General features: G+C 38.1%; 1 protein-coding gene across 2 annotated transcripts in view; it reads right to left on the reverse strand.

The window, feature by feature from the left end:
- Nucleotides 1–23506, reverse strand: part of GUCY1A2 (guanylate cyclase 1 soluble subunit alpha 2) — a 405388-nt gene that overhangs the window by 66197 nt on the left and 315685 nt on the right. For both annotated transcript variants that reach the window (XM_070473645.1, XM_070473646.1), the window contains exon 6: nucleotides 22964–23107. In XM_070473645.1, the coding sequence (XP_070329746.1) occupies nucleotides 22964–23107 (144 nt within the window). The remainder of the gene's footprint in view (nucleotides 1–22963; nucleotides 23108–23506) is intronic.

A 23506-nucleotide genomic window follows, 5' to 3' on the forward strand; every position in this document is an offset into this window, starting at 1 on the left:
CTATATTCATTTGCAGCAATTTCTAGAGCACTAACATCTGATTGGGAGACTACTTTGGAAGGGATACTATCTAAAATCATAAGTGCAAGTCTTGATCAAATTACACATGAATAAAACTTTTGGATAGCTCAGGAATCAGAGATATCTCCCCAGCTTTGGGTCTAAGATGGGTCAAACTGAATCAATCCCAGTTGACACCCCTCTGGGACATGTACTCCAAGATTGGAAAAAAATTTGAATAAAATTTGAAAAAGAAAAAGCTTTTCAGGATATGTAACCAGGTTTGGCTGCAGTATAAGTGAGAAAGCCAAGAAAAGTGACCACTGAATGGGCCGCTAAATTATACTACTATATTGTAATTAGATTTACACTGTAGAAGGGAATGAAAATGGAGTGAAATACCATTTGTTCAAACTTTTATGACCTTGCATTTGGAAAATGTAACTGGAAGGGAATCTAATATATGTGTAACCCAGAAAGCTACTTTAAGGAAGGAATCAGAGAACATTTTAGCTGATGCCGCTTATGGGGCCATGCAAAGACCAGGTCCTCCACAGGAAGACCTGCTATCCTGGCAGGAGCCATTCCCCACCCTCCAGGAGAAGCTATTCTGCCAACAGTCTCCCACATCTTCAAGAGCTGCTACTGCTGTTGAAGCGAAAATCCCAGAGGAAACTGTACCTAACAGTGAGGAGAGGCCACCACCACATTCCAGAACTCCTCTGTATCCTGAGTTACCCAAGGGATCCCATCTCAGCCCAGCTACACCCTTCATGGCCTAAGTCACCAGCCAACTGCCCCTACACTCTTGCCTCTGAGAGAAGTTCCAGATAGGAATCAAGGAACAGTAAGAGTCCATGTGCCCTTTTCAGTGTTTAATCTAAGTCTGGCAGAGGATAAATTGGGAAGTTTCTCTGAGGACCCTGAACTTTACTAAGCAGTTTACCAGGTTAATGAGATCCTTTGATCTCGCTTGGGGAGATTTACAAATTTTAGTATCCTACTGCTGCATCCCAGATGAAAACAGCATATAATACTAACAGCCAGAGCTCATGCTGACCAAATGGCAACTAGAGCCCAAGAGGGACATGCAGTCTTTCAGGTGGGGAGTTATGCCATCCCTGAGGCTGATCCACAGTGGAATTACCAGATAAATTCTATTGATAGGCACAGATGGAACCATATGACTATTTGAAAGAAGGCATGATGAAATTTACAGTGAAGTCTGTTAACTATGAGAAAGTAAAAGAAGTCTAACAGGGACCAGATGAAAATCTGGCAGTTTTTGAAAGGAGATTAATGGAAACTTTTAGAAAGTATACATATGTGGATCCATCCTCCCCCAAGGGACAGGCCCTTTTGGCTATATATTTCATAGCCCATTCTGCCCCAGATACCAGGCACAAAATTCAAAAGAAGACTTCTAGTCCCAGACCCTTATGAATGATTTGCTCTAAATGGTTTATTCAGTTTTCAATAACAGGGATATGACCAAAAAGGCTGAATGCATGCAGAGAGATAAACAAAAGGCTCAAATAAGTGCAATGGATTTTGTCCACTCAGTCCACTCAGGGACCACCAAGAGTCCAGGCTTTGTGGGCCAATCTGGTCACGGTGGACCACAAGGCCCACGGATATCCAGGCAATCAGTGAGCCCTGTGTGTATAAAAGGTACATTGGAGGAAAGACTGTGGTCAATACACCCTTTGCAAACAGCTAAAGCATTGGCAGAGGGAATCCCAGATGCCAGTAAGCAATGGGGACCCTTTGGCCACTTAAAATTTCACAATCAGAAGACTGACAGGACCCAAGGTCAGAAGTGGCCCTGCCTAGAGATTCCTTCTACATAACTAACACCAAGCCTTGGGTAATCACTGAAGTGGCAGACCACTTGACAGAACTTCTTATAGACACTGAAACAACCTTACCAGTCTTAACCCAAATGATTGGAAATCTTAGTGGTCATAAGGCGTAAGTTATGAATGTATCAAGAAAAAGACAGGGGCACACTTTCCTGGAAACCCTTGTATGTAACATTAATGACAAGAACTTTTACATTCCTTTTTGTTTGTGCTTGAATGCCCTACCCCTTTAATAGGAAGAGATTTATTAACTAAGTTAGGGGACACTCCGTTCCTCAAGGGACAAGGAAAACGTATTCATCATCAAATGATTTAAACAGAGAATAAAAAGTAACAGACTGAGTCTACAATTGAGATAGAAACCTTAGCAAACCCTGAAGTTTAAAACACTGAGGTTCCAGGCTTAGTCAAAGACATTCAGCCAGTAGTTATCAGGATAAGATCTAGATGAGAATACCCATGTAAAAAACAATATCCTTTAAAGCTAGAAACCCTAGATAGGAATTTCTCCTGTAGTGAAGAAGTATGTTTTGTATGGATTATTGGTACCCTGTCAGTCACCATGTAATACTCTGATATTACCCATTCTTAAACCTACTGAAGAATATTGATTTACTAAACCCAAGGGCTATTAATGAAGCTGTGGAACCAATTTATCCTATTGTGCCTAAGCTTTATACTATCTTGACTCAGATCCCATGGGAAGCAAACTGGTTTATTGTGTTAGAATTAAAGGATGTCTTTTTCTGCATCCCCTTGGCATAGGAATATCAATTCCTTTTTGTCTTTCAGCAGGCAGACTCCAAAACAAAAAGCAACCTGACAATACACCTGGACCTGATTTTTTCAAGGATTCAGGAACAGCCCAGATATTTTTGGAAATGCCTTAGCACAAGATTTGAAAGGAATAAATTTAATAGATGGAGTCATTTTAAAATAATATGTAGAATTTTTAAATAGCAAGTTCTTCTTTTCATAGCAAGTTCTTCTAAAAAAACATCAGATTAAACTACTGTTAAGGCCCTAATTCATTTGTGGGAAAAGGGCTATTGCATATCAAAATCTAAAGCACAAATTCCTAAACAAAAGTACATTATTTAGAATGCATGATTATCAGAGGGAAAAAAATCTGTGGCTGCTGATAGAATAATATTAATTCAAAAGTTTAAGCCAAAAACCAAAAACAGTGAAACAGTCTTTTCGGGGGGTGGGGGGGGGTGGGATGACTGAATATTGTTGGATTTGGATTCCTGGCTATGGGTTAGATGTCAAACCATTGCTAAACAAAGTACAGAAACTGGTCCATTAAATTGGGGGAAAATAGAACAGGTCTTTCGCACTCTAAAGGAAAAATTACTATTCTCCAGCTCTGGGGTTGCCTAATTTAGAAAAAAAAAAGTTTTGTTTTCTGTTTGTAACTGAAGGTGGGGTTGCAGCTCCCCAGGATTTAGGCCCTACCTATCAACCTGTTGCATATCCATCTAAGAGTCTGGACCAAACAACAACCGGATGGCCACCTTGCTTACAGGTGGTTGCAGCAACCGTAACAGTTACAGTCTCACTAGTGACTGAGGCTACTGAGCTGACACAGGGAAGAGGATGACAGTATTCACACCCCATTGGGTAGTTTCAGTTTTACAAGCAAAAGGAAACCACTGGATGACTGGAGGACACATCAATAAGCCCTTGATCATGCCCTTCTCTTGGACACGCCAGAAGTAGATCTAAAGGTATGCCAAATTTTAAACCCAGTGACTTTCCTCCCTGATTTACATATAGAAGGAGATGAGAAAGAAAAACCTTTGCTTCATGACTGTATATAGCCTATGAAACAAATTTATTCTAGTAGACCTGACTTTAAAAAAGCTCCAGTTGATAATCCTGATGTTGAATGGTATACAGATGAATGCAGTTTTATTGAGGAAGGAAAGAAAAAGGTGGGATATCCTGTAATGAGTGTTTATGACACTGTGAAATCTGGACTTCTTCTTCCCAAGTGGCTTTCTTTCCTCTTTCCAGAGGGCTGAACTTACAACCTTAATCAGGGCACTTAAACTGGCAAAAGGAAGAAAGCCACAATTCATACAGACACTGTTGTTCAGTAGCTAACCCATGTCCAACTCTTCGCAATCCCACGGGCTGCAGCACGCCAGGCTTCCCTGTCCTTCACTATATCCCAGAGTTTACTCAAACTTCATGTCCATTGAGTTGATGATGCCACCCAACAAATATCATCTTCTGTTCCCCCTTTTCCTCCTGCTCTCAATCTTTCCGAGCATCAAGGTCTTTTCCAATGAGTCAGCTTTTCACATCAGGAGGCCAGAGTGTTGGAACTTCACCTTTAGCATCAGTCATTCCAATGCATATTCAAAGTTGATTTCCTTTAGGATTGACTGGTTTTATGTTCTTACAGTCCAAGGGACTCTCAAGAGTCTTCTCCAGCACCATAATTCAAAAGCATCAATTCTTCATTGCTCACCCTTCTTTATGGTCCAACTCTCACATCCATACATGACTATCAGAAAAATCATAGTTTTTGTCAGCCAAGTGAAGTCTTTGTTTTTTAATATGCTGTCTAGGTTGGTCATAATTTTATTCCAAGGAGCATGCGTCTTTTAATTTCATGGCTGCAGTCACCATCCACATTGATTTTGTGTGCTAAGTTGCTTCAGTCGTGTTTGACTCTTTGCGACCCTACGGACCGCAGACCGCCAAGCTCCTCTGTCCATGAGATCCTTCAGGCAAGAATACTACAGTGTGTTGCCATTCCCTTCTCCAGGGGATCTTCCTGACCCAGAGATTGAACCCACATCTCCTTAGGCTCCTGCACTGCAGGCAGATTCTTTACCACTAAGCCACCAAGGAAGCCCATAGTTTCAGAACTGAAGAAAATAAAATTCACCACTCTTTCCACTTTTTTCCCATCTATTTGCCATGAATTGATAAGAACAGATGCCATGATCTTAGTTTCTTGAATGCTGAGCTTTAAGCCAGTTTTTTCACTGTCCTCCTTCACTTTCATCAAGAGGCTCTTTAGTTCCTTTCTGCTTTCTGCCATTAGAGTGGTATCATCTACATATCTCAGGTTATTGATATTTCTTCCAGTAATCTTGATTCCAGCTTGTGATTCAGCCAGCTTGGTATTTTGCATGATGTATTCTGCATATAAGTTGCATAAGAAGGGTGACGTATTCCTTTCCCAACTTTGAATCAGTCCATTGTTCCATATCCAGTACTAACTCTTGTTTCTTGTCCTGCATATAGGACATAGATAAGGTGGTGTGGTATTCCCGTCTCTTTAAGAATTTGGACAGTTCGTTATGACCATTATATCTACTACTGTGGGCAGGAATCCCTTAGAAGAAATGGAGTAGCCATCATAGTCAACAAAAGACTCTGAAATGCAGTACTCGGATGCAATCTCAAAAATGACAGAATCATCTCTGTTCATTTAAGAGGCAAGCCACTCAATATTGTGGTAATCCAAGTCTATACCCCAACCAATAATGCTGAAGAAGCTGAAATTGAAAGGTTCTATGAAGACCTACAAGACCCTTTAGAACTAACACCCAAAAAAGATGTCCTTTACATCATAGGGGACTGGAATGCAAAAGTAGGAAGTCAAGAAACACCTGGAGTAATAGGCAAATTTGGCCTTGGGGTACAGAATGAAGCATGGCAAAGGCTAACAGAGTTTTGCCATGAGAACACACTGCTCGTAGCAAACACCCTCTTCCAATAACACAAGAAACAACTCTACACATGGACATTACTAGATGGCCAACAGTGAAATCAGATTGATTATATTATTGCATTGCATTATATCAATGCAAAGAAATAGAGGAAAACAATAGAATGGGAAAGACTAGAGATCTCTTCAAGAAAATTAGAGATACTAAGGGAACATTTCATGCAAAGATGGGCTCAATAAAGGACAGAAATTGTATGGACCTAACAGAAGCAGAAGATATAAAGAAGAGGAAGCAAGAATACACAGAAGAACTGTACAAAAAAGATCTTCATGACCCAGTTAATCATGATGGTATGATCACTCACCTAGAGCCAGACATCCTGGAATGTGAAGTCAAGTGGGCCTTAGGAGGCATCACTATGAACAAAGCTAGTGGAGGTGATGGAATTCCAGTTGAGCTATTTCAAATCATAAAAGACGATGCTGTGAAAGTGCTGCACTCAAATATGCTAGCAAATTTGGAAAACTCAACAGTGGCCACAAGACTGGAAAAGGTCAGTTTTCATTCCAATCCCAAAGAAAGACAATGCCAAAGAATGCCCAAACTGCTGCACAATTGCACTCATCTCACACACTAGCAAAGTAATGCTCAAAATTCTCCAAGTCAGGCTTCAGCAATACGTGAACTGTGATTCAAGCTGTTCAGCCGTGATTCAACCGTGATTCAATACGTGTTCAAGCTGATTTTACAAAAGGCAGAGGAACCAGAGATCAAATTGCCAACATCCGTTGGATCATCAATAAAGCAAGAGAGTTCCAGAAAAACATCTATTTCTGCTTTATTGACTATGCCAAAGCCTTTGACTGTGTGGATCACAATAAACTGTGGAAAATTCTGAAAGAGATGGGAATATCAGACCACCTGACCTGCCTCTTGAGAAAACTATGCAGGTCAGAATACAACAGTTGGAACTGGACATGGAACAACAGACTGGTTCCAAATAGGAAAAGGAGTATGTCAAGGCTGTATATTGTCACCATGCTTATTTAAATTATATGCAGAGTACATCATGAGAAATGCTGAGCTGGATGAAGCACAAGCTGGAATCAAGATTGCCGGGAGAAATATCAATAACCTCAGATATGCAGATGACACCACCCTTATGGCAGAAAGTGAAGAAGAACTAAAGAGCCTCTTGATGAAGTGAAAGAGGAGAGTGAAAAAGTTGGTTTAAAGCTTAACATTTAGAAAATTAAGTTCATGGCTTCTGGTTGCATAGCTTCATGGGAAATAGATGGGCAAACAGGGGAAACAGTGGAAACAGTGGCAGACTTTATTTTTCTGGGCTCCAAAATCACTGCAGATGGTGATCACAGCCATGAAATTAAAAGATGCTTACTCCTTGGAAGGAAAGTTATGACCAACCTAGATAGCATATTAAAAAGCAGAGACATTACTTTGTCAACAAAGGTCCATCTAGTAAAAGCTATGGTTTTTCCAGTAGTCATGTATGGATTGGAGAGTTGGACTATAAAGAAAGCTGAGTGCCAAAGAATTGATGCTTTTGAACTATGGTGTTGGAGAAGACTCTTGAGAGTCCCTTGGACTGCAAGGAGACCCAACCAGTCCATCCTAAAGGAGATCAGTCCTGGGTGATCATTGGAAGGACTGATGTTGAAGCTGAAACTCCAATACTTTGGCCACCTGATTCAAAAAGCTGACTCACTTGAAAAGACCCTGATGATGGGAAAGATTGAGGGCAGGAGGAAAAGGGGACGACAGAGGATGAGATGGTTGGATGGTATCACTGACTCAACGGACATGGATTTGGGAGAACTCTTGGAATTGGTGATGGACAAGGTGGCCTGGTGTGCTGTGATTCATGGGGTCGCAAACAGTTGGTCAATGAAAGGCTTTAGTATAGTCAATGAAGTGTATTTTTTTTTGGAATTCCCTTGCTTTTTCTATGATCCAACGAATGTTGGCAATTGGATCTCTGGTCCTTTGTCTTTTTTAAATCCAGCTTGCATATCTGGTATTTCTCAGTTCACCGACTGTTGAAGCCTAGCTTGAAGGATTTTGAGCATTACCTTGCCAGCACTTGAAATGAGCACAATTGTATGGTAGTTTGACCATTCTTTGGCATTACACTTCTTTGAGATGGGAGTGAAAACTGACCTTTTCCAGTCCTGTTGTGACTACTGAGTTTTCCAAATTTGCTGACATATAGAGTTCAGCACTATAACAGCATCATCTTTTAGGGTTTGAAATAGCTCAGGTGGAATTCCATAACCTCGGCTCGCTTTGTTTGTAGTAATGCTTCCTAGGGCCCACTCGACTTCACATTCCATGATGTCTGGCTCTAGGTGAGTGACCACATCATTATGGCTATCTTAGTTAAGGCTTTTTTATGTATAGTTCTTCTATGTATTCTTGCCACCTTCAGTCTCTTCTATTTTTGTTTAGTCCTTGCCATTTCTGTCCAGTATTGTACTCATCTTTGCATGAAATATTCCCTTGGTATCTCCAATTTTATTGAGGAGATCTCTATCTAGTCTTTCCCAATCTATTTTTTCCTTCTATTTCTTTGCATTGTTCACTTAAGAAGGTTTTCCTTTCTCTCCTTGCTATTCTCTGGAACTCTGCATTCAGTAGGGTGTATCTTTCCCTCTGTCCCTTGATTTTTGCTTCTCTTCTTTTCTCAAGTATTTGTGAGGCCTCCTCAGACAACCACTTTGCCCTTTTGCATTTCTTTTTCTTTTGGATGGTTTTGGTCATCACCTTCTGTACAATGTTATGAATCTAAACCCATGGTTTTTCAAGCAGTCTGTCTACCAGATCTAATCCCTTGAATCTATTCATCACCTCCACTGCATAATCATAAGGGATTTGATTTGGGTCATACTTGAATGGCTTAATTTCTTTCCCTACTTTCTTCAACTTAAGCCTTAATTTTCAAATTAGGAGCTCATGATCTGAGCCACAGTCAGTTCCAGTTCTTGCTTTTGCTGACCATACAGAGCTCCTCCATCCTCAATTGCAAATAATATAATCAGTCTTTTTCAATGTTGACCATTTGGTGATGTCCATGTGTAGAATCATCTCTTATGTTGTTAAAAGTGGCTATTTGGTATGACCAGTGCATTCTTTTGTCAAAACTCTGCTAGCCTTTACCCTGCTTCACTTTGTACTCCAAGGTCAAACTTGCCTGTTAGTCCAGTTATTTCTTGACTTCCTACTTTTGCATTCCAATCCCCTATGATGAAAAGGACAACTTTTTTGGGAGTTAGTTCTAGAAGATCTTGTAGGTCTTCATATAACTATTTAACTTTAGCTTCTTCAGCATTAGGGGTTTGGGCATGGACTAGGATTACTGTGATGGTCAATGGTTTGCCTTGGAAATGAACAGAGATCATTCTGTCATTTTTGAGATTGCACCCAAGTATTGCATTTCTCACTCTTTCTTCACTAAGTGGGTACTCCATATTTTTTAGGGATTATTTCCCACAGTAGTAGGTATAATGGTAATATGAAGTAAATTCTCCCATTCCCCTCCATTTTAGTTCACTGATTCCTAAAATGTCGATGTTTACTCTTGCCATCTCCTGCTTGACCATATCAGGTTACCTTGATTCATACATAGGACCTAACATTGCATGTTCCTATGGAATATTGTTCTTTACAGTATCGGACTTTACTTTCACCGCCAGATAGGTCCACAACTAAGAGTCACTTGCACTTTGGCCCAGGCTCTTCATTCTTTCTGGAGCTATTTCTCAAGTCTTTCTAGTAGCATACAGACTCTAAGTATTGCTTTTTGATTCTTTATGCTCTTGTCACTATTTGGAGGGAAAGGCATATGCTGAATGGTAAGAAGTCCCCTCTTAAGTATGAAAAGGAAATCCTTAAATTATTAAAGGCAGTAGAGGACCCTAAAGAAATAGCTGTGGTGCACTGTAAGGGACATCAGCCTCTAGCTTCTGGGTTAGAAAATGGAAAGGGAAATCATTGAGCTGATGAGAAACAAAAAGAGCAGCTTGTAAATTAACAGATAACATTCAAGCAGTTTTAAAATTCCCAAGCCTAGTAGAAGAAATGCTACAAACTTGCTATACCAAGGAAGAGGAGGACTGGGCTAAAAGGAGAGGAATAATAAATCAAAGAGGATGAGACATGCTAAATAAAAGGATTATGATTCCACAGTCTAACAGTAAAAACTAATTAAGGCTTTACACAAAACCTCCCATTATGGATATGAAGTTCTTTGGAATTTGTTAATATATTTGTTTATGGGAAGGGAAATGAAGACTGTGGTGGCCCAGATTACCAAATCATGTGACACCTACTTACTTATTACCCTAAAACATTGCCACTTCCCCCTGCATTAGTTAAACCTGTTCAACACGGAGGAAGCTATCCAGGGGAGAATTGGCAGATTGAGTCTATTCAAAAGCCCAGGTCCCAAGAATATAAATATTTGTTATTGATGGTAGACACATTTACAAGTTGCATAGAGGCATTCCCTACATGAACTGAGTGTGCTTCAAAAGTAACAAAAAAATTATTTAAGGAAATAATCCCTTGGTTTGGTTTACCTCAATTTATACAAAGTGATAATGAGCCCACACGAGTGCCTAGATACTAAGTCATTTCAGTCATGTCTGACTCTTTGCAACATATGGACTGTAGACCCCCAGGCTCCTCTTTCCACAGTATTCTCTAGGCAAGAATACTGGAGTGGATCGCTACACTGTCCTCCAGGGGATCTTCCTGACCCAGGGATCGAATCTGCGTCTCCTGTGCCTCCTGAATTGCAGGTGAATTCTTTACCACTGAGCCACCAGGGAAGCCCAAAGGGCCCGCATTCATCTCTCAAATTACCCAACAAGTATATAAAACTTTGGAAGTAAGGTATTTCTTTCAAGCAGCATGGAGATCCCAATCCTCAGGGAAAGTAGAAAAGATGAATGATACCTTGAAGTGAGCTATAGTTGAATTATGCCAAGAGACTGGAGAAAAATGGGTCTGAGTATTAACAGTTTCCCTAATGAGAATAAGAGCAGCCCCCAAGGAATAACTAAAGGTCAGTCCCTATGAGTTAATGTATGGGAGAACTTTCTTAACAAATGACTTTGTGTTAGATGAAAAAGCAACTGTACTTAAAGATTATGCTATTAATCTAGAACAAGTACAATGGGCTCTAAAAAAACATAGGAAAATATATTGTCAGATAAGAAAGAGATTCATTAAAATACTGTTAACATCAATCCAAGAGACTGGGTTCTAATTAAAAGTTAGAAAGAGGGGTCATCCAATGGTCAGTTATGACTGACGTGGTTGGAAAAGGTCAACCTCCCAACACTGAACCAGAAGAAATAGAAATTATGAACAAGCCAATTACAAACAATGAAATCAAAACAGTGATCAAAAATCTCCCCAAAAGACTTTAATACCCCTCTCACACCTATGGATAGATCAACCAAACAGAAAATTAGCAAGGAAATACAAACTTTAAATGATACAACGGACCAGTTAGACCTAATTGATATCTATAGGACATTTCACCCCAAAACAATGAATTTCACCTTTTTCTCAAGTGCACATGGAACATTCTCCAGGATAGATCACATCCTGGGCCATAAATCTAGCCTTGGTAAATTCAAAAAAATTGAAATTATTTCAAGCATCTTTTCTGTTCAGAATGTGATAAGATTAGATGTCAACTACACAGGGGGAAAAACTATTAAATATACAAACACATGGAGGCTAAACAATACGTTTCTGAATATACAAAAAAATAACAGAAGAAATTAAAAAAGAAATTAAAATATGCATAGAAACAAATGAAAATGAAAACAAAACAACCCAAAACCCATGTGATTCAGTAAAAGCAGTGCTAAGGGGAAAGTTCATAGCAATACAAGCTTACCTCAAGAAACAAGAGAAAAATCAAAAAAATAACCTAACTTTACACCTAAAGCAACTAGAAAAAGAAGAAATGAAGAAACCCAGGGTTAGTAGAAGGAAAGAAATCATAAAAATTAGGGCAGAAATAAATGAAAAAGAAATAAAGGAGACTATTGCAAAAACCAACAAAACTAAAAGCTAGTTTTTTGAGAAGACAAATAAAATAGACAAACCATTAGCCAGAATCATAAGGAAAAAAGGGAAAAGAGTCAAATAAACAAAATTAGAAACGAAAATGGAGAAATCACGACAGCGCAGAAACACAAAGGATCAGAAAATACTACTATCAGCAACTATATGACAATAAAATAGATAACTTGGAAGAAATGGATGAATTCTTAGAAAAGTATAACCTTCCAAAACTGAACCAGGAAGAAATAAAAAATCTTAACAGAGCCATCACAAGCATGGAAATTGAAACTGTAATAAAAAATCTTCCAACAGAAAAAAAACCCAAGACAAGATGGCTTCACAGGTGAATTCTACCAAAAATTTAGAGAGCTAACACCTATCCTACTCAAAGTCTTCCAGAAAATTGCAGAGGAAGGTAAACTGCCATATTCATTCTATGAGGCCACCATCACTCTAATACCAAAACCATATAAAGATGCCACAAAAAAGAAAACTACAGGCCAATATCACTGTATCAATATGACACAAATAGATAAATAGAGATGCAAAAATTCTCAACAAAATTCTAGCAAATAGAATCCAACAACATATTAAAACAATCACACATCATTACCAAGTGGGCTTTGGTCTAACAATAAATCAATGTGATATATCACATTAACAAACTGAAATATCAAAACCATATGATTATCTCAATAGATGCAAAAAAAGTCTTTGGCAAAATTCAACACCCATTTATGACAAAAAAAAAAAAAAAAAAACAACCCTTCAGAAAGCAGGCTCAAAAGGAACATACCTCAACATATAAAAGCTATATATTATAAACCCACAGGAAACATTATCCTCAATGGAGAGAAATTGAAATCATTACCCCTAAAGTCAGGAAGAAGACAAGGGTGCCCACTCTCACCACTACTATAAAACATAGTTTTGGAAGTTGTAGCCACAACAATCATAGAAGAAAAAGAAATAAAAGGAATCCAGATGGGAAAAGAAGAAGCAAAACACTCACTGTTTGCAGATGACATGATCCTCTACATAGAAAACCCAAAAGACACAACCAGAACATTACTAGAGCTAATTAATGAATATAGTAAAGTTGCAGGATATAAAATTAACACACAGAAATCCCTTGCATTCCTATACACTAACAATGAAATAACAGAAAGAGAAATTAAGGAAACAATTTCATTCACCTTTGTGATGAAAAGAATAAAACACCCAGGAATAAATCTACCTAAAGAAACAAAAGACCTACACATAGATAACTATAAAACATTGATGAAAGAAACCAAAGATGACACAAATAAATGGAGAAATATACCATGCTCGTGGATCGGAAGAATCAATATAGTGAAAATTAGTATACTACCTAAAGCAATATATAGATTCAACACAATCCTTTTCAAGCTATCAATGGTATTTTTCACAGAATTAGAACACATAATTTCACAATTTGTATGGAAATACAAAAAACCTCGAATAGCCAAAGTAATCTTGAGAAAGAAGAATGGAACTGCAGGAATCAACCTTCCTGACTTCAGATATACTACAAAGCTACAGTCATCAAGACAGTATGGTACTGGCACAAAGACAGAAATACAGATCAATGGGACAAAATAGAAAGTTCAGAGATAAATCCACACACCTATGGACACCTTATCTTTGACAAAGGATTCAAGAATATACAATGTAGAAAAGATGATCTCTTTAACAAGTAGTGCTGGGAAAACTGGTAAACCACTTGTAAAAGAATGAAACTAGAATACTTTCTAATACCATACACAAAAAATCTCAAAATGGATTAAAATCTAAATGTAAGACTGGAAACTATAAAACTCCTAGAGGGAAACATAGGCAAAACACCCTCTGACATAAATCACAGCAGGATCTTCTATGATCTGCCTCCAAGAGTAATGGAAATAAAAGCAAAAATAAATAAATGTGACCTAATTAAACTTAAAAGCTTTTGCACAATGAAGGAAACTATAAGCAAGGTGAAAAGACAGCCTTCAGAATGGGAGAAAATAATAGCAAGCAACACAAATGACAAAGAATTAATCTCAAAAATATACAAGTAGCTCATGCAGCTCAATATCAGAAAAATAAAAAACCCAGTAAAAAAATGGGTCAAAGAACTAAACAGACATTTCTCCAGAGAAGACATAAAGATGGCTTAAAACACATGAAAAGATGCTCAACATCACTCATTATCAGAGAAATGCAAATCAAAACCACAATGAGGTACAATCTTACACTGGTCAGAATGGCTTCTATAAAAAGTCTACGAACAATAAGTGCTGGAGAGGGTGCAGAGAAAAGGGAATCCTCTTACACTGTTGGTGGGAATGCAAACTAGTACAGCCATTATGGAGAACAGTGTGGAGATTCCTTAAAAAACTGGAAATAGAACTGCCATACAACCCAGCAATCCCACTGCTGGGCCTACACACCAAGGAAACCAGAATTGAAAGAGACATGTGTACCCCAACATTCATCACAGCACTGTTTACAACAGCCAGGACATGGAAGCAACCTAGATGTCCATTGGCAGATGAATGGATAAGAAAGCTGTGGTACATATACACAATGGAATGTTACTCAGATGTTAAAAAGAATGCATTTGTATCAGTTCTGATAAAATGGATGAAAGTGCAGCCTATTTTAGAGTGAAGTAAGTCAGAAAGAAAAACACCAATATAGTATATTAATGCATATATATGGAATTTAGAAAGATGATTACAATGACCATACATGCGAAACAGCAAAAGAGATATAGATATAAAGAACAGACTTTGGACTCTGTGGGAGAAGGTGAGAGTGGGATGATTTGAGAGAATAGCATTGAAACGTGTATATTACCATATATGAAATAGATGATCAGCTCAACTTTGATGCATGAAATAGGGCACTCAAAGCCAGTGCACTGCAACAACCCACAGGGATGGGATGGGGAGGGAGGTGGGAGGGGGGTTCAGGATGGGGGACACATGTACACCTATGGCTGATTCCTGTCAATGTATGGCAAAAATCACTACAATATCATAAAGTAATTAGCCTCCAATTAAAATAAATAAATTATTTAAAAAAATCTCCCCAAAAATAAAAGCCCAGGGCCAGATGGTTCACAGGGGAATTCTATCAGACATTTAGAGAAGAGCTAATGCCTATTTTTCTGAAACTCTTCCAAAAAATTGCAGAGGAAGGAACACTTCCAAACTCATTCTATGAGGCCACAATCACCCTGATACCAAAACCAGGCAAAGACAATATGCAAAAACAAAATTACATGCCAATATCACTGGTGAAATAAATGCAAAAATCCTTAACAAAATTCTAGCAAACAGAATTCAACACATTAAAAAACTGACACACCATGATCAAGTCAGGTTTATTCCAGGGATGCAAGGATTCTTCAATATATGCAAAGCAATCAATGTGATTGCTTTAAACAAATTGAAAGATAAAAACCATATGATCATCTCAACAGATGCAGAAAAAGCCTTTGACAAAATTCAGCATCCATTTATGATAAAAGTGCTTCAAAAAATGGGCATAGAAGCAATCTACCTCAATATAGTAAAGGCCATATATGATAAACCTACAGCAAACATTATTCTCAGTGGTGAAAAACTGAAAGCATTCCCCTTAGGATCAGGAACAAGACAAGGGTCTCCACTTTCACCACTATTATTCAATATAGTTTTGGAAGTCCTAGCTACAGCAATTAAAGAAGAAAAAGAAATAAATCCAGATCAGAAAACAAGAAGTAAAACCCTCACTGCAGATGACATGATACTATACATAGAAAACCCAGAAGAAACTATCAGAGAATTACTAGAGCTAATCAGTGAATTCAGCAAAGTCACGGGATACAAGGTCAATACACAAAAATCACTTGCACTCCTATATACTAACAATGAAAAATCAGAAAGAGAAATTAAGGAATCAATACCATTCACCATTGCAACAAAAAGAACAAAATATCTAGGAATAAACCTACCTAAGATGCTGGGAGGGATTGGGGGCAGGAGGAGAAGGGGACGACAGAGGATGAGATGGCTGGATGGCATCACTGACTCAATGGACATGAGTTTGAGTAAACTCCGGGAGTTGGTGATGGACAGGGAGGCCTGGTGTGCTGTGATTCATGGGGTCACAAATAGTTGGACATACTGAGCAACTGAACTGAATTGAACTGAAGGAAACAAAAGACCTGTATACAGAAAGCTATAAGACACTGATGAAAGAAATCCAAGATGATGTAAACAGATGGAGAGATAGTCCATGTTCCTGGGTAGGAAGAATCAATATTGTGAAAATGACTATTCTACCAAATGCAATCTACAGATTCAGTGAGATCCCTATCAAATTACCAAGTGCATTTTTCACAGAACTAGAACAAAAAGTTTCACAATTCATATGGAATCACAAAAGATCTCGAATAGCCAAAGCAGTCTTGAGAAAAAGAATGGAGCTGGAGGAATCAACGTTCCTGACTTCAGACTATACTACAAAGCTACAGCCATCAAGACAGTATTGTATTGGCACAAAAACAGAAATATAGACCAATGGAAAAATATAGAGAATCCAGAGATAAACACACGCAGAGATGGGTACCTTATTTTTGACAAAGGAGGCAAGAATACACAGTGGGGCAAAGACAGTGTCTTCAACAAATGGTGCTGGGAAAACTGTACAGCTACATGCAAAAGAATGAAATTCGATCACTACCTAACACCAAACACAAGGATAAATTCAAAATAGATTAAAGACTTAAATGTAAGACCAGTTCAGTTCAGTTCAGTTCAGTCGCTCAGTCGTGTCCAACTCCTTGTGACCCCATGGACTGCAGCACGTCAAGCCTCCCTGTTCATCACCAACTCCTGGAGTTTACTCAAACTCATGTTCATTGAGTCGGTGATGCCATCCAACCATCTCATCCTCTGTTGTCCCCTTCTCCTCTATGTAGAGTACATCATGAGAAATGTTGGGCTGGATGAAGCATAAGCTGGAATCAAGATTTCTGTGTGTTGTGTGCTGTGTTTAGTCGCTCAGTCATTTCTGACTCTTTGCAACCCCATGGACTCCTCTGTTCATGGGGATTCTCTAGACAAGAATACTGGAGTGGGTTGCCATGCCCTCCTCCAGGGGATCTTCCCAACCCAGGGATCGAACCCAAGTCTCCCACATTGCAGGGCATTCTTGCAACCATCTAAGCCATGCGATTGTGGGGAGAAATATCAATAACCTCAGATATGAAGTTGACACCACCCTTATGGCAGAAAGCAAAGAGGAATTAAACAGTTTCTTGAAGGTGAGAGTGAAAAAGCTGGTTAAAAACTCAAAATTCAAAAAATGAAGATCATGGCATCAGATCCCATCACTTTATAGCAAATATATGGGGAAACAATGGAAATAGTGAGAGACTTCATTTTCTTGGGCCCCAAAATCACTGTGGACAGTGACTACAGCCATGAAATAAAAAGATGGTTGCTCCTTGGAAGAAAAGCTATGCCAAACCTAGACAGTGTAGTAAAAAACAGAGACGTTGCTTTGCTGACAAAGATCTGTATAGTCAAAGCTACGATTTTTCCAGTAGTCATGTAGGGATGTGAGAGCTGGATGATCAAAAAAGCTGAGTGCCAAAGAATTGAGGCTTTTAAACTGTAGTATTAGAGAAGACTCTTCAGAATCCTTTGGCCAGCAAGGGGATCAAAACCAGTCAGTCCTGGAGGAAATCAACCCTGAATATTCATTGGAAGGACTAATGCTAAAGCTGAAGCTCCAGTACTTTGGCCACCTGACGCAAAGAATTGACTCATTGGAAAAGACCCTGATGCTGGGAAAGAGGAAAGATTGAAGGCAGGAGAAGAAGGGGATGACAGAGGCTGAGAAGGTTGGATGGCATCACTGACTCAATGGATACGAGTTTGAGCAAACTCTGGGGGATGGTGAAGGACAGGGAAGCCTGGAGTGCTGCAATCAATGGGGTCGCAAAGAGTCGGACACAACAGAGTGACTGAATGATGACTATTCTTCCATCACTCGCTTCCTTTGAAAAATATTATATTTCTGACATCCATCCATATTGATGTTCAGTAGCTGAAGTCATTCTTTTCCCTTGCTGTAATAGTATAGCGAGGTATAAACGTATCATAGTTTATCCATTCTATTTTTAAATGGATTTTTGAGTTATCTCGAGACACTTTGGGGCCTTTATGAAAGTATCACTGTGAATAATCTTGTGTGTGACTTCTGCTGCATATGCACACCAACTTTCTTGGAGCAAACATTTGAGAGTGGGATTACTGGGTTGTAAGAAAGGCACAAGCTAAATTTTACTAGTTAATGCCAAGCGAATTGTACCATTTATACTCCCACCAGCTCTGTATGAGACTTCCCGCTACTTCAATTCCTCAGCAATTAAGTCACTGTCAGACCTTCAAAGTTGTGCCAAACTCGTATGTAGGAAAGTTACATTATAGTGTTATTAATGTATCTAATATGAATGCTGATGAGGTTAACCAATGATATTTTATTGCTTATATGTATTGCAAAATATCCTAGCTGTGGTTAACTTTTCATTCTCTTTAGGTGTTCTCTGACAAACAGAAAGGTTTTACTTTTAACGTAGAAAAATTTATCCATGTTTTCTTTTATGGTTTGAAAGTTTTGGACTGCCTAGTCTCCAAAAATTTCTCTACTCTCATTCAAATTTCTGATTATATCATATTGTATGCAAATGTCAAATCATTATGTAGTACACCTGAAACTGACATGCTATATGTTATAGTTTAGTAAATAAATCACTGAGTTTATAAATTCCTAATTATAAATTGATAATTGTATACTACAGCCTATAATATTTAATCCACCTGTAATTGATTTATGTGCAGACACATGAAGTAGGGATGCAATTACATATTTATTAAACATGGGTAACCAATTGGCCCCCAAACATTTATCTAATAGCCCATCTTTTCCCTACTGATGAATGTCACTTTTGTCTTTTATCATGTCCTCTTTTTCTCTCTTGCACTGCAGTCTAATTGTTGCTCAGTCACTCAGCTGTGTCCAACTCTTTGTGACCCCATGAACTACAGCACGCCGGGCTTCCCTGTCCTTCACCATCTCCCAGAGTTTGCTCAAACTCATGTCCATTGAGTCAGTGATGCCATCCAACCATCTCATCTTCTGTCACCTGCTTCTCCTCTTGCCCTCAGTCTTTTTTTGAGCATCAGGGTCTTTTCAGATGAGTTGGCTCTTTGCATCAGGTGGCCAAAGTATTGGAGCTTCAGTTTCAGCATCTGTCCTTCCAATGGATATTCAGGGTTGATCTCTTTTAGGAATGACTGGCTTGATCTCCTTGCTGTCCGAGGTACTCTCAAGAGTCTTCTCCAGCACCACAGTTTGAAAGCATCAATTCAGTGCTCAGCCTTCTTTATGGTCCAACTCTCACATCCCTACATAACTAATGAAAAACCATAGCTTTGATTACACTGACCTTTGTCAACAAAGTGATGTCTCTGCTTTTTAAAATGCTGTCTAGGTTTTCATAGATTTTCTTCCAAGGAGCAAGCAGTCTCACTAAGATACGTCTAGTTTTGTTAAAAGGTTTTGCATAGCAAAGGAAACCTTGGACAAAATGAAAAGACAATCTACTGGATGAAAGAAAATATTTGCATATAATATGACTGATAAGCAGTTAATATATAAAATATATAAACAAAATATATAAACAGCTTATACAACTCAATGCCAAAAAATAAACAATTCAATTAAAAATGGGCAGAAAACTTGAACAGATATACTTCCATCAGGCACATGAAAAAAAATGCTCAACATCCCTAGTCATCAGAAAAATGCAAGTTAGAACCACAAGGAAATACCACTTCATACCTGTCAGAATGGCTCTGATAAAAAAGACCACAACAAATGGTGAGGATGTTGGGAAAAGGGGACTCTTATACACTGTTGATAGAAATGTGAATTTGTGTAGCAACTGTGTAAGACAGTTTGGAACTTCCCCCCAAAATGATAGAAGTATCATATGACCCACATTTCAACTCCTGGGTATAAATAGCTAAAGAAAATCACAATGCTTATTTGAAAGGATATGTGCACCTCAATATTCATGGCAGCATTATTTACACTTATGAAGATATGGAAATATTCTAAGGGTTAATCAACAGATTGTGGTATATATATACTACAGAATACTACTCAGATATAAAAAAATGAATAAATTTTGCCATTTGCTACAAAATGGATGGACCCAGAGGATATTATACTTAGTGAAATAAATCAGATACCGCATGTTATCACTTGTATGTGAAATCTAAAAATTACAACAAATTAGTGAATTTAACAAAAAAGAAGTAGACTCACAGATATAGAAAAGAAAAAAAAAAAACTACTGATTACCTGTGGGGAGAAGGAAGAAGGGAGGGGAAAAATAGGGATAGGGGAGTAAGAAGTACACATTACTATGTATTAAATAAATAAGCTGTAAGAATATAAAGTGGGCTTCCCAGATGCTGCTAGTGGTAAAGAACCCCCCTACCAATGCAGGAGATATAGAGAAGTGGGTTCTAATCCTGGGTCAGGAAGATCCCTGGAAGAGGGCATGGCAACCCATTCCAGTATTCTTGCCTGGAGAATCCCATGGACAGAAGAGCCTGGGGGGCTGTGGTCAATAGGGTTGCAAAGAATCTGACACGGCTGAAGCAACTTAGCACGAACAAGCATGCAAGGATATATTGTACAGCACAGGGTATATAGCCAATATCTTATATAATAACTATAAGTGGAGTATAATCTGTAAAAATTTTGAATCACCATGTCATACACCTGAAATAATAAAATATTGCAAATCAACTATATCTCAAAAATATATATGTATATATCCCATCATACACATTGCAGATGTATCATGAAATTAAGTACAAATGAATTAAAACATCAAAAGTAAACTAAAATACATTTTATTTAAGAAGTAAAAATAACACATTAATGTAAAACAAAAGATATAGTTTTGAATTCCTATGATTTCTCTTTTGTAGAATTCTTTAAGATTACTGTGTCTGAGACCTGATTTGTGTCTTTCAATAATTCCAGAAAAATTTTTTTTAATATTTTCTCTATTATCTTCATGTGCAGGTAATTCCAACTGAACTTATAATGTCTCCTACATATTTTACATTCTTTTATTCATATTTCCTTATTTTTAATTCTCTGGACAAATTTATGGATATTTTCTTTGGCTGTATCTAATCTGCTTCTATGGAGAAGGAAATGGCAACCCACTCCAGTGTTCTTGCCTTGAGAATCCCAGGGACGGGGGAGCCCGGTGGGCTGCCGTCTATGGGGTCGCACAGAGTCGGACGCGACTGAAGCGACTTAGCAGCAGTAGCAGCAATCTGCTTCTAAACTCATCTGCTGAGAGTATTTTTGTTTTGGTTTGCTTGATTTTTTATTTTTGTTTGTTTTGGTGTAGTGTTGATTGCTTAGAAATTCTCTGGTTCATTTTCAAACCTAGCTTTTCCAGCCTTGGATTTTTAAGCTTCTCTTTAGTTCTTTATTTATACTAAGGAAGGTCATGTAGATTATGTACAATAATTTCGATATCTGACAACAGTCCAGGTCTGTTTTTCTCATCTCCCGTTTCTATTGGTTCTTTCTCTCAGTACTTTGCTTTCTTATGTGAGTGGGTGTTTTTTCCCCTTTGTTTTATTTTGCTTTGTATTTAATATTAGGCACTCATTTTTTAGAGAACTTTATCTATGGAAATTCTTTGAAGAGGGAATTGAGGTTGATTTTCCTCATGGAGGGATAGTGTTTTCTAGTCTCCTGTTATCACTTCTAATGATAGAGCACTTTAATTCACCACTTAAATTTTGTTTATATATAAATACAACTATCTATATCTATATATCTGTGTTCAGTAATATGCTTAGTAGTTTCCAAAAAGCTACTATTTGTAAACTATTTAATACTACATTTTAATAATTTTATTCAGAAGGGTCACTCAGAATATCTACTTTGCCATAGTGCCAAACTAGAAATATATTCATATTTTGAGGCATTTTCTGTATTTTTTAACCCATCATTGATGAACTGTTATTAAAGAGATGCCTTGAATTCAAGGTTACTTTGCCAAATACAAATTTTGGTTTATACATATTCATAGTAAAAGTATTTCTGGGATCTATCTGATGCTTTCAGAAATATGGCTGGGTGACTTCATCCATTCTCAGATGTAAATCCCAAATTGCAGACCGCTATCGACATTAAAAAGAGTACAATACACTGGAAACTACATTTTCCAGCTTTTGCTGTTTCCTCGATCTTGGGCTCGTCAAGCACAAATTTGCACTTGCCGTCGGCACTTGCCATCGACCTCTATGAGGACTGAAACGTGTGCTGCTGCAGCTGCTGACTTTCAACACTCCCCGAAGAGTTCAGGGTGGAGAGGGGAAATGAAGCACTCTGTGCTCAGGAAAAAACTGACTGGCAGATCTTCAGAGAGCCATATATTTTCAGGAGCTGATTTTATGAGCCCAATTCTTGTATCTCCTCATATCTAGAAAAGCACTAAATTCCTTCATGGTGATGATTGCTCCTTGTGACTCGCAGAAATCATTTGCCAAAACACATGTGCTTGACTGCATGTATTCCCCCCTCACCAAAATCACATATATACTGACCTTTGCCCCTGCCTATTTAGAGCAGTTTCTTAGATCTATTTGAGGTGCTATGTCCCAGTCTGCGGTCCTCATTTTGCCTCAAATAAAACTAAACTCACAACTTTCACGTTGTGCATTTTTTTTTTTTTTAAATCTGCAGGTTCCAACGTTCAAGCTCTGAAACAAAAAACAGTTCAAAAGTAACCCTGAGCCCTGAGCTCATAAGAACACCTGTATACTATCCACAGGAAGTTGTCCAGGTCCTCCAACTTCTCACTTCTTATTTCTTGCTCTATGGATTATCTCTCAGGACCAGTTTTTATCGTCACCCTTCCTTGGTGGGGGTGAACTGGTTACTGACAGCAGGTTCCATCCTTGGTTTAATCATTTAACTTTTTTCCCCATGGTAATTTGTCTTTCTCACACTTTTTTCTATTCTGGGCAGGTCATATTTCGTTTGTTCCTTTCCTGGATTTATAAGTTATCACTAGTAATCCATTCTTCTTAAGCAACTGGCTTATCTAGATCTGTAAACTAGAGTAAGTACAATTCAGAAAGGAATTTCTTGCCTTCTTCAGTTACAGGTGCATTACTATTCAAACAGAATTGTTGAGAGGCTTACCTGAATTGGTCTTCCATCAGGTGTCAACACCTCTTCTGAAAGTTCCATCATCTTCAGGGCCATCAGAGCAATGGGTTTAGCATGGCAAAGGCTTTTTCTGTGGAGCCCTGCAGCAACACAGTATGCATCACCTATTGTTTCCACCTGCAGCAATCAGACAAAGTAAATGCAAATGTATGATAATGAAGCAAAATAGAAATATTTAATTATCTGTGATCACAAATGTTGCTGGAAAATATATCAGCAAAGCACCAATAATTAAACAATTAGAAAACTTGAGTGTAATCATAGCAGAGTCAAATACTAACATCCAGAGCTGTTTGTTCATCAACATTATCACCATAGATGATCATTAAAACCAGAAACAACTAGAATATAACATAATTATGCCCCACAAAAATAGGATTGTCACTATTTTGCCTGGAAAATTTCCAAATAATGACATTTTACAAAGACATTCTTATTTCCTCAAACCTTCAAGTAGACCTTCATTGGAAAGTAATTCTCTGCAGTTTTTCCAAAATACTCCACACTATTTTAGTA

This window comes from Odocoileus virginianus, chromosome 10 (assembly GCF_023699985.2).
Source record: "Odocoileus virginianus isolate 20LAN1187 ecotype Illinois chromosome 10, Ovbor_1.2, whole genome shotgun sequence".
NCBI lineage: Eukaryota > Metazoa > Chordata > Mammalia > Artiodactyla > Cervidae > Odocoileus > Odocoileus virginianus.